Genomic DNA, 13,098 nt, shown 5'->3' with positions numbered 1-13,098 from the left:
CACATATCCTTTGCTCTTTTGGTAGCCAAGATGTTTTGTGTGTCTGCCCTTTTCGATGGCAATACTCGTCCTGTCTTACTCACCCTGAGGCCCGTTGTCGTCGATGATGATCTCGGACGTCTGGTCCTTCATTATGTCCAGCCAGTTGATCTGAGGAGCAAAGCTCAGGAACTTGTTTTGCTTAATCTGGACCCCTCCTTCCAGTATCTCTGCAAATAGCACACACACACACACACACACACACACACACACACACACACACACACACACACACACACACACACACACACACACACAGATTAATAGTAATTCCCAATATGAGTCACAACAAGCCTGTGAGTCACACTATGAAACTGTGGTGTTGTGTTTACTAGATGTGAGCGTAACACAACAGTTGTGCAGCTCAGGTTGCAGTGACGGCACAGAGCCGAGCACACGAGCCACATCTCGGCTTCTTCCCACCGTGACGTCCCAGCACATCAAAGCATTCCTGCAGCTGACAGGTCTGAAGGTGCGGTGGAGCTACGTGGGTGTGGCTGGCAGCACCAACACCCCCCCCACACACACACACACACAACATGCACACTTACACACATTCCAGCAGTTCATATCAGAGTGTATTGACTCCAACATGTCAGACTGATTCCTGGTCATTCAGTTCAGTTGTCACTAACATGACAGCAGACTGGCCCTTAGGACTGTTCTACCTGTAGGGCTGTTTTACCTGTAGGACTGTTCTACCTGTAGGGCTGTTCTACCTGTAGGACTGTTTTACCTGTAGGACTGTTCTACCTGTAGGGCTGTTTTACCTGTAGAGCTGTTCTACCTGTAGGGCTGTTTTACCTGTAGGACTGTTCTACCTGTAGGACTGTTCTACGTCTAGGGCTGTTTTATCTGTAGGGCTGTTCTACCTGTAGGACTGGTCTACGTCTAGGGCTGATCTACCTGTAGGGCTATTCTACGTCTAGGGCTGTTCTACCTGTAGGACTGTTTTACCTGTAGCGCTGTTTTTCCTGTAGGGCTGTTCTATGTCTAGAGCTGTTCTACCTGTAGGGCTGTTCTACCTGTAGGACTGTTCTACGTCTAGGGCTGTTCTACCTGTAGGACTGTTTTACCTGTAGGGCTGTTTTACCTGTAGGGCTGTTCTATGTCTAGGGCTGTTCTACCTGTAGGACTGTTTTACCCGTAGGGCTGTTTTACCTGTAGGGCTGTTCTACGTCTAGGGCTGTTCTACCTGTAGGACTGTTTTACCCGTAGGGCTGTTTTACCTGTAGGGCTGTTCTACGTCTAGGGCTGTTTTACCGGTAGGGCTGTTCTACGTCTAGGGCTGTTTTACCTGTAGGACTGTTCTACCTGTAGGACTGTTCTACGTCTAGGACTGTTCTACCTGTAGGACTGTTTTACCTGTAGGGCTGTTTTACCTGTAGGGCTGTTTTACCTGTCGGGCTGTTCTACGTCTAGGGCTGTTTTACCTGTAGGACTGTTCTACCTGTAGGACTGTTCTACGTCTAGGGCTGTTTTACCTGTAGGACTGTTCTACCTGTAGGGCTGTTTTACCTGTAGGACTGTTTTACCTGTAGGACTTTTCTACGTCTAGGGCTGTTTTACCTGTAGGACTGTTCTACGTCTAGGGCTGTTTTACCTGTAGGGCTGTTTTACCTGTAGGGCTGTTCTACATCTAGGGCTGTTTTACCTGTAGGACTGTTCTACCTGTAGGACTGTTCTACGTCTAGGGCTGTTTTACCTGTAGAACTGTTTTACCTGTAGGACTTTTCTACGTCTAGGGCTGTTTTACCTGTAGGACTGTTCTACTCATAGGACTGTTCTACCTGTAGGGCTGTTTTACCTGTAGGGCTGTTTTACCTTGTAGGTTTGTTCTACCTGTAGGGCTGTTCTACCTGTAGGGCTGTTTTACCTGTAGGACTGTTCTACCTGTAGGACTGTTCTACGTCTAGGGCTGTTCTACCTGAAGGGCTGTTTTACCTTGTAGGGTTGTTCTACCTGTAGAGCTGTTCTACATCCAGGGCTATTCTACCTGTAGGACTGTTTTACCCGTAGGGCTGTTTTACCTGTAGGGCTGTTCTACGTCTAGGGCTGTTCTACCTGTAGGACTGTTTTACCCGTAGGGCTGTTTTACCTGTAGGGCTGTTCTACGTCTAGGGCTGTTTTACCGGTAGGGCTGTTCTACGTCTAGGGCTGTTTTACCTGTAGGACTGTTCTACCTGTAGGACTGTTCTACGTCTAGGACTGTTCTACCTGTAGGACTGTTTTACCTGTAGGGCTGTTTTACCTGTAGGGCTGTTTTACCTGTCGGGCTGTTCTACGTCTAGGGCTGTTTTACCTGTAGGACTGTTCTACCTGTAGGACTGTTCTACGTCTAGGGCTGTTTTACCTGTAGGACTGTTCTACCTGTAGGGCTGTTTTACCTGTAGGACTGTTTTACCTGTAGGACTTTTCTACGTCTAGGGCTGTTTTACCTGTAGGACTGTTCTACGTCTAGGGCTGTTTTACCTGTAGGGCTGTTTTACCTGTAGGGCTGTTCTACATCTAGGGCTGTTTTACCTGTAGGACTGTTCTACCTGTAGGACTGTTCTACGTCTAGGGCTGTTTTACCTGTAGAACTGTTTTACCTGTAGGACTTTTCTACGTCTAGGGCTGTTTTACCTGTAGGACTGTTCTACTCATAGGACTGTTCTACCTGTAGGGCTGTTTTACCTGTAGGGCTGTTTTACCTTGTAGGTTTGTTCTACCTGTAGGGCTGTTCTACCTGTAGGGCTGTTTTACCTGTAGGACTGTTCTACCTGTAGGACTGTTCTACGTCTAGGGCTGTTCTACCTGAAGGGCTGTTTTACCTTGTAGGGTTGTTCTACCTGTAGGGCTGTTCTACATCCAGGGCTATTCTACCTGTAGGACTGTTCTACCTGTAGGACTGTTTTACCTGTAGGACGTCTAACATTCACGGCTGTGTGAGAACAGGTGAATGCGGTCTACCTGTATCAAGTGCAGGGTGGTAAGTCATGTGGATCGTCATGTGTAGATGTGTGTGTGTGTGCCTGGTTGTGTGCGTACCTGTCAGGTGTGTGAGGCCCAGCTCCTGTAGGCCATACCGCCCATCTTTCTGGTAATTGACAAGCATAGCCAAGGCGAAGCGGCCTTCATACAGCGTTGTACCTCTGATGACTGTTCTACGTCTAGGGCCGATCTACCTGTAGGGCTGTTCTACGTCTAGGGCTGTTCTACCTGTAGGACTGTTTTACCTGTAGCGCTGTTTTTCCTGTAGGGCTGTTCTATGTCTAGAGCTGTTCTACCTGTAGGGCTGTTCTACCTGTAGGACTGTTCTACGTCTAGGGCTGTTCTACCTGTAGGACTGTTCTACGTCTAGGGCTGTTCTACCTGTAGGACTGTTTTACCTGTAGGACTGTTCTACCTGTAGGGCTGTTTTACCTGTAGAGCTGTTCTACCTGTAGGGCTGTTTTACCTGTAGGACGGTTCTACCTGTAGGACTGTTCTACGTCTAGGGCTGTTTTATCTGTAGGGCTGTTCTACCTGTAGGACTGTTCTACGTCTAGGGCTGATCTACCTGTAGGGCTATTCTACGTCTAGGGCTGTTCTACCTGTAGGACTGTTTTACCTGTAGCGCTGTTTTTCCTGTAGGGCTGTTCTATGTCTAGAGCTGTTCTACCTGTAGGGCTGTTCTACCTGTAGGACTGTTCTACGTCTAGGGCTGTTCTACCTGTAGGACTGTTTTACCTGTAGGGCTGTTTTACCTGTAGGGCTGTTCTATGTCTAGGGCTGTTCTACCTGTAGGACTGTTTTACCCGTAGGGCTGTTTTACCTGTAGGACTGTTTTACCTGTAGGACTTTTCTACGTCTAGGGCTGTTTTACCTGTAGGACTGTTCTACCCATAGGACTGTTCTATCTGTAGGGCTGTTTTACCTGTAGGGCTGTTTTACCTTGTAGGTTTGTTCTACCTGTAGGGCTGTTCTACCTGTAGGGCTGTTTTACCTGTAGGACTGTTCTACCTGTAGGACTGTTCTACGTCTAGGGTTGTTCTACCTGTACGGCTGTTCTACCTGTAGGACTGTTCTACCTGTAGGACTGTTTTACCTGTAGGACGTCTAACATTCACGGCTGTGTGAGAACAGGTGAATGCGGTCTACCTGTATCAAGTGCAGGGTGGTAAGTCATGTGGATCTGCATGTGTAGATGTGTGTGTGTGTGCCTGGTTGTGTGCGTACCTGTCAGGTGTGTGAGGCCCAGCTCCTGTAGGCCATACCGCCCATCTTTCTGGTAATTGACAAGCACAGCCAAGGCGAAGCGGCCTTCATACAGCGTTGTACCTCTGATGACGCGCAGGTGGTCCAGGGGCAGACGGCTGAACTGGTTCACAGCGATCAGGATGTAGCCCGTCACCTCTCTGATAGACTGCAGGAAAGACACAATTCGTGATATATTTTCATGTTTGATTAAGAAGAGATCTTATTATAGAACTGTGATGGCCTGGCAGCCTGTCCAGGGTACCTCCCGGCCTGCCGCCCAATGACTGCTAGGATAGGCTGCAGCATCCCCGTGACCCTGAGAGCAGGATAAGTGGTTTGGATAATGGATGGATGGATGGGAATTAAAGCAATAGAAGAAAGAAAGCCAATTTATTTGACATTGTAGGTTACAATGAAATGTGTTCTCTGCCTGTAACCCATGCTATTATATAGGAGCAGTGGGCAGCTGCAGCGCCCGGGTACCAGCTCCAGTTATTCTTTCCATTGCCTTGCTCAGGGGCACAGACAGGGGTATTAACCCTAGCATGCATGTCTTTTTGATGGTGGGAGGAAACCGGGGCACCCGGAGGAAACCCACAGGGAGAACATGCAAACTCCACACAGAAAGCATCTGGGATGGCCTGGAGGTCGAACCCAGGACCTTCTTGTTGTGAGGCAACAGTGCTAACCGTTGGGCCACTGTGCCGCCCCGATAAATAAAGTTATACAGTTATGAAGTACAGGAACCACCAGCGCAGGTGTTGATGGTAATATTGTATCAGTAGCCCCACCTTGATATATTGTATATTGTATCAGTAACCCCACCTTGATATATTGTATCGGTAACCCCACCTTGATATATTGTGTATTGTATCGGTAACCCCACCTTGATATATTGTGTATTGTATCGGTAACCCCACCTTGATATATTGTATATTGTATCGGTAACCCCACCTTGATATATTATATATTGTATCAGTAACCCTACCTTGATATATTGTATCGGTAACCCCACCTTGATATATTGTATATTGTATCAGTAACCCCACCTTGCCTTGGGGTTGGTAATATATATTAGCTGGTATCAATATCCCAATCTGGGAATAGATATTTTTTACTGTGTTGCTTGTCATTGTGACTGGATTGCAGTGTGTAATGGCGAGCAGGTTTAGTTCTGCAAGGAAGCTCGGTGTGCACACACTAGTGACATTATTGACTTGAGACAGTGATAAGAAGCTTGGTGTAGATGGTATCTCTGTGTGCCACCAGGAAGTCTGAAGAAGCAAATGGGGAATTCCTTCTGGCAGTTTTGTGCTATGAAATGACTCGTCCGTTATTCTACATGCATACATATCCCTGTCCAAATTGGTAACACACTCTTTCATTGACAGGTTGCTGCAGACACATGCAGCACTGCTGGGTAATGTTTTTTCTCAACCTGCTACCCCAGTGGTTTCCATTTGTCCTTACCTTGAGGAATGAGAAGTCCCTCCAGTGCTCCATCATGATGATCTCCAGGTTACCCATTACGATCTCGCAGCCAGTGTACATCTCCTTCTTTAACTTGTACTCCATCTCGGAGTTTCCCGTCACGCTCAGACTGTTCTGGGTGCCCGAACAAACCACCACTAGGAGAAAGAGGGAAATGTTCTCATTAATAAGTGCTCATAAAGGGTAATCCAACACATTTTAGTGTCGTCGTGTGGAGTGTGGGGAGGTGTTGTTGAAGGTATCTGGCTGGGAGAGCTGGCGTTGGGTCGGCTGTGGGAGCCTGGTCTGCTGCGTCCTGTGGGCCCACGGACCACGGCCCTGACCGGAGCTGCGGCCGAAGAGGAAACACCGAGGGCTATCTGACAGGACGTGCACAGGCTAAGCTAACTGCTAAGCTAACTGCTAGCCCATGCAGACCGGCAGTTCCAACAGTCATGCTGGCTGGAGTTCGTTCTCCTGGACAGTGATTTAAAAAAAATATGTGTTAGTTTGTATATATGTGTTCTTGTAGTTCTTGCAGTTTTTGGATGTGTGTTTTTGTCTTTGTGTTGCACTGCTGTGGGCTGGGGGGAAACCATGTGTCATTTCATTTCATTTGTGCAAGTGCATGAGATGAAATGACACATCAATGTCCCTGGGGGTTTTTTTCTGATTCTGATTTGCACAATGACAAGAAACAGAGATTGAAAGTCCAACACTCCGCACACAACTTAAATTAAGTGCAAATCACACGCCTTCGCTACAATATGATCACACTAAAGCTGCTTACGAAGGAACAGCGACAACCGTTATAAATGCTGCTTATGCTGATTTCTGCAAACCACTCTGTGCTGCTCAGGAAGCGTCAGTGAAAGCAGTGTGGCAGTGTGGGACGAGGAAAGGACTGTGTCCTGCCTCTCTGAGACAAGCACACACAGCGCCTTGTTCTACAGACTTGACTTGACTCCGGTCATTCACTGCCACTGGGAGACGCTGGTTTGCTATTCAAACGTCAGGGGGAACAGGAAAGATCTGTTGGTTATCTGAGTCGTCCAGGAATTGGGGCTTCCGTGAACGCGCACGCGCACACGCATGTATACACAAGGGGGGGATATCGATAGACGGGAGTATCGCGATATTATCTTTTGTGACACTGTATCGATTCTCAAAACCACTATATGGATTTTTAGTTGTTTGTGTAAAGGTTCGTGACAAACATTTTGTGTTGTGTGTAACCCCACGACCGCTAGACGGCAGTGTTGTGATCTATTTTCAGCCATTTGACTCGTCCACTCCAACCCGACGACGTAAACTGAGACAGGAAGTAGCATGAGCACGAGGAACACGGGCCTATGAAACTGCAATATATCGCCTTTCACGATATATCGGCGATATATCGAATCATAACCCCTGTATGGTGATACGTATCGTATCGTCAGATTCTCGCCAGTACACAACCCTATACACACACACACATGCATGCATTGTACACTAATTCCACGCAGAGGCGTCTGTCCGAACAGAAATAAGTAAACGACAACAGCATCTTGACGCATGCTCAGGAATCCGGGTCAGAACATCAGAGAGGGTTGAATCAGTTCATCTGGATACAATGTTTACCAGCGGTTTGTTGGATACAGTGTTTATTGAGACGTTTCATCACTCATCTAAGTGACCTCTTAAGTCTCTGATATCACTTAGATGAACGATGAAACGTATCGGCCAATAAACTCTGTATCCAGATGAACTGAGTCAACCTTCTCTGAACAACAGCGTCAAAAACAAAGGCATAAACTAGTGCCATTAGTTCACCTCACAGGGGAATAAATACCCAGAGCAGTTCAGTCCGGTCAGGGAATGATTGACAAAAGCACAATGAGCATTCCTGACCACAATAAAGTTAAGATAACGCTCGTTTTATTGCGTTTCTGAGAAAAGAATGTATGTGACCCGCCGCAGGACGAAACAGTATGAACAGACGCGTACTGATCTGTCTCCAAAGTACCCAGTGGTGCCTGCTAAAAACAGGCTTTTCCTCAAGTGTCCGGGGCCCTCAGGATGCTCTCTGTCAGGGTGGTACCAATACCACAGTGCACCTTTCAGGGCTCTTGGCATTCTTGAAATGGTTTTCTGTAGCATTCACTCGTTAGCAACTTTTCTCTCCCTCTCTCTCTCTCTCTCTCTTTTTTGGTGACGTTTCACATGTCTTTTATTTATTTATTTAGGGCTGCAGGCTACCACATGCCTCCTCCGATACATGCGGAGTCACCAGCCGCTTCTTTTCACCTGACAGTGAGGAGTTTCACCAGGGGGACATAGCGCGTGGGACGATCACGCTATTCCCCTCAGTTCCCCAGGTAGCAGACAAATTTGGGCCTAGTCTGGGGCAAGTTTTGGTACTTACGGCACAGTTACGGCACTAGCAACTGTTGTGTGAGCCAGACGTGGCCCAGATGTCATAATCCGGGCCTGACTTGGGTTACGGCAAGTGTTGCGTGGGCCAGACATGGCCCACATGTGATGAACCGGGGTTTGACTTGGGTTACAGCACATACTATGTGGACCAGATGTGGCCCAGATGTGGCCCGAGTGTGGCTGAGTTGAGGCAGCCCCACTCACCCTGAGTCATTCAAGGCCAGATGTGAGCCATAAGATAACTGCACATGTGGGCCATATTTGGGCCAAAGATTCTTTGCTATCTGGGTCCCCCTGCCCCCTGAACAGGCGCCCCGACCGACCAGAGGAGGCGCTAGTGCAGCGACCAGGACACATAGCCACATCCGGCTTCCCACCCGCAGACACAGCCAATTGTGTCTGTAGGGACTCCCGACCAAGCCGGAGGTAACACGGGGATTCGAACCGACGATCCCCGTGTTGGTAGGCAACGGGATAGACCGCCACGCTACCCGGATGCCTCATTAGAAACTTTTTGACTGAGACGACGTTGATGTATGTGTCGCTCAAAGGTGAAGGTTTTTACCCCCCCCCCCCACCTAGGTTTAGATCACAGAGCAGTTGGGTGCTATCAGTGGAGGCCTTCACCCTGACGCACTGGAGCTGCCTGTTGGGAAATACTCCTGACTCCCTGCCCACCAACACACATGTTAAAAGTGCTACACGGGAAGCTGATGTGAGCACGGTCCACAGCACACAGTCAGCAGTACAGACTTGAACACAACAAGTGGGAACACACACACACACACACACACACACACACACGCTTATCTCCGAGAAAAGAGCTGCAGACAAACAGATGACACACACGTCGCAGCTGCAGGAGCTTAAAATCTCGACAGGCCGGGTGGGTCGTCTGGCTCAAAGAGGTACTTTCAGTGTTGGCAGATGGATGGTGCAGAGGAGAAAAAGAGGAATGGGGTGGAGGATATCGAGGCAATATACATACACTCACAAAGGCCCTATTTTGAAAGAGTGCAGAGCAAGTGCCTGCTGCAGTCAAGTCTCTTTCTTCCACTCTTTCTCTATCTCAGCCGTCTCTGCGGGGTGTTTCTTCTCACCCTCGACATAAACAGTGGGGTCTCTCCACACAAATACTCCTGGAGCCCACTTTCACCTGACTTATTTTGTCATATTCAGCAACTCGCAGCCTAACAGCTTTATTGTCTCTTGTACTCGAGTGTAATGTTACACACAGAGGATGCATGACACAGTGCAGGCGGACAGACTGGGTTTTAGCGGTCATTTTATTTCGGCTGTTAACTTGAGGCTTCGAGACCACAGACAGGACGAGGGAGAAGGCAAAAGAACGGAGGTAGGAGGAGATAAACATGTCCAGTGCAGCAGCAGAGGCGATGAGAGAGGTAAACAGAAACTTGGCACAGGAGGCCCAAAGATTAATGCATACCTCTCTTGCACAACTAAGCATGCACGCACACACACACACACACACACACACACACACACACACACACACACACACACACACACACACACACACCCAAGCACCTGTGCTCCACAGTATCTCCATGTGAAGGCACATTGACTGGTTTAAGACCAGTGTTCGTGTAGAGCTGCGACGTGAAATTCTAGTTGAACAGACTCAGGTCAATATGCAAAGGACAGAGCACAGGTTGCTTCACATCATGCTACATGCACACGTAACAGGGGCGACAACATATTTTCTGTTTTTTTCACATCATGCTACATGCTTTCACAACAGGGGCGACAACATATTTGCTTTTTGGCGGACTAGTTAGTAGAAACACATCACTTTGTCACACCTTTACAGCCACTATCATAGAAGCGATCAACACCGTATAGTGTAACGTATAGTGTAACGTATAGTGTAATTATAGTATAACGTATAGTGTAACATATAGTGTAACATATAGTGCAATGTATAGGGTAACATATAGTATACCGTATAGTGTACCGTATAGTATAACGTATAGTGTAACATATAGTGTAATGTGTGGGGTAACATATAGTATAACGTATATTGTAACATAGTGTAATGTATAGGGTAACATATAGTATAACATATAGTGTAACATATAGTTTAACATATAGTGTAATGTATATAACACACAGTGTGACATATAGTGCAACGTATAGTGTAATATAGTATAACATATAGTGTAACTATAGTGTAACATATAGTGTAACGTAGTGTAATGTATAGGGTAACATACAGTATAATGTATAGTGTAACATATAGTTTAACATATAGTGTAATGTATATAACATATAATGTGACATATAGTGTGACATTTCGTGTAACGTATAGTGTAATATAGTATAACATATAGTGTAACGTATAGTGTAACTTAGTGTAAGTGTACCATATAGCGCAACAGTGTGACATATACTGTAACTATAGTGTGACATATAGTGTAACATATAGTGTAACATAGTGTAATGTGTAGGGTAACATACAGTATAACGTATAGTGTAACATATAGTGTAACATATAGTTTAACATATTGTGTAATGTATATAACATATTGTGTGACATATAGTGTAACTATAGTGTGACATATAGTGTAACGTATAGTGTAATATAGTATAACATATTGTGTAACGTATAGTGTAACTTAGTGTAAGTGTAACATATAGTGTAACATATAGCGCAACAGTGTAACATATAGTGTAACATATAGCGCAACAGTGTAACATATAGTGCAACAGTGTAACATATGGTGTAACGTATAGTGTAATATAGTATAACATATAGTGGAACGTATAGTGTAACTTCGTGTAAGTGTAACATATAGTGTAACATATAGTGCAACAGTGTAACATATAGTGTAACATATAGTGTAAACTTATAGTGCTGCACTGGCATTACACAAGTACAGCATGACAGACAAAAATCGAACTCTTCCTCCATCCTCATGCTCATAGTTCCTTCCACAAATTCTTGAGCAACTCCGGAGAAAAAAATACTGAACTAAAAATGCAACTAAAAGTATTTTTTACATGTTTACATTTGCCTTTAAATGTGATGTAGTTTCCAAGCAGACAGAAATTGTGGTTAAAAAAAAATCATCCTGTGCACAAGGTCACATCTGAAGCAATCACATGAATGTGGGTCGTATGAAAGGACGTGTGTTTAACCCCCGGCAGCTTCACCGCAACCCCAAAAGTCTATCATAACTTAGGTTTTTTTTGTGGTTTTTTGTGTTAACCTTATCTATTCGTACTAATGTGTCAGTGCCAAAACTGCTCCACAAAAACTAGTTTTTGTTGTGCAGAAGCAAAGCATGCCTGTAACGCTTCTCTGCTGACTGGCTGCTGCAAATCATTCTTACTGGTAACCCATGGTAAAAACCAACAACACAAAACCAAAGAAACCGGAGGTTGACGGCACCAAGTAGTATTCACATCTAGCAACACGTTTCCAAATCAATCAATTTCAAACCTAACACCACTTTTAAAAAAATTTTTTTTGTTCTTTAGCAAATTATGGAAAAAGTTGCTAATTGTACCATGTTGCATCACTTTAACCATTGCATTTCAGGCTGCCATCGAGCAAATCACGTGACAAACGAGTGGCCATAAACTCCGCAGGGCGCAGTGCACGCCACACGAGCACTCAATCTGTTATCAGTTTTAATAAAACAACGTTTAATGTTGATACAATGGCGCAATAACGCATCCCCGCTGCAACCGCGAGGAGGACACGTGTCGTACCACCGACACCCCTGCGCGTCAACAGCACAGGTGTCCTTTTTGTGCAGCTTCGCTTGAACGCGCAGGTCTGTTAATGGTGGCGACTTCCTCGTTGTGGAGTCTGTTTGTCGGCCAGGCGCCAGCGACGTGACCTGATCGTGACGCTGTTTGTCTCGAGCTCGGAGCACCGCCTTATTCACCTGCTCACCTGGCGGGTGACAACAGCCGCGTTAGAGCCAAAGTTCACGCGGTTACTCTGGGACTCGAATCACAACACCCGTCTCCGGCGCGACACGCACACCCGTGAGTCACTGCAACGACAGCGCGGATTTATTCACATGTCTCCCCCCTCCCTCCCCCCTCCTTACCCCGCAGCATGAAATAAGTCACTTCATACACAAGTGGAGCATTGTGTTCTTTCTCTGAGCGGTGTTATCAGCAGATGGTGAAAGGCGCACCAGCCCAATACCACAGAAGTCACATTAATACAATTGACACACACGGACACACGCACACACACACCCACACCCAAACATGGGAGAGGTGCAGTTGACTCACAACCAGTTCTACATGTGCAGAACTGGTTATGTGTGTGCGGGCTTCGCGACTGTACCGCGCCAGGCAGGGTTCAGCGGCGCTGCCTCGCACCGAGACTCCTTCTGGATAAGCCCCCCGCACGGATAACACAGAGCACCGGCTTCTGGTTACCCTGTTCCTGTACGAGGGGGTTGATTAAATAAAGCTGATAGTTTTGGCTGTGAGGGATACGGTACTACAGCCGAGGACACAGGCTGTGTCCTCAGTGTGGCTTTACCTTCCTGGGTCTGAGCAGACGAGGGCTGGATGAAGCACGTCAGCGCGGCGCACAGGAGCAGCACATCTTGGAGGGGACTCATCCTCATTCAAACCGCCAGGCTAGGGATGAATCAAACCAACATCACGCCGGAACAGAGGAGTGCCCCGATCTCTCGTCCAGAAACCCCGTTAGTCGTCCTTTTGTCTGACAAAGTCGTTTAAATCCATTAAATTGTTGTTAATCCTCTCACACTTTCATCCGGCATATGACGCGAGAGCTTATGGAAGCGTCCTCCTCTTGTTTTCTGAATCCCTCTTCTCCCGTTTCACGTCAGGACTGGCGCCAATTTTAAGCGTAAATCCGCATGATGAGGGAAAGTCGGAAGCTTTGTCGCCGCTCCGCATACAAGCGAACAAACGCGCTCTCCTGCCAATCCACTGGGA

The 13,098-nt window shown here is 46.8% G+C and overlaps 1 protein-coding gene across 1 annotated transcript in view; it reads right to left on the bottom strand.

Moving 5' to 3' along the window:
* The window catches only part of LOC130133801 (receptor tyrosine-protein kinase erbB-3-like), a 31,636-nt gene extending 18,538 nt beyond the window's left edge, over positions 1 to 13,098 (bottom strand). The window contains exons 1-4 of the mRNA XM_056302103.1: positions 12,674 to 13,098; positions 5,731 to 5,888; positions 4,240 to 4,426; positions 84 to 209 (exon numbers count right to left, since the gene is read on the bottom strand). Coding sequence (XP_056158078.1) covers positions 84 to 209; positions 4,240 to 4,426; positions 5,731 to 5,888; positions 12,674 to 12,761 — 559 coding nt within the window. The 5' untranslated portion in view covers positions 12,762 to 13,098. The remainder of the gene's footprint in view (positions 1 to 83; positions 210 to 4,239; positions 4,427 to 5,730; positions 5,889 to 12,673) is intronic.

The sequence above is a fragment of the Lampris incognitus genome, chromosome 2 (genome assembly GCF_029633865.1).
Source record: "Lampris incognitus isolate fLamInc1 chromosome 2, fLamInc1.hap2, whole genome shotgun sequence".
Lineage (NCBI taxonomy): Eukaryota > Metazoa > Chordata > Actinopteri > Lampriformes > Lampridae > Lampris > Lampris incognitus.
Note: the sequence above shows the minus strand (reverse complement) of the source record. Positions and strands in the feature narration are given on the sequence as shown.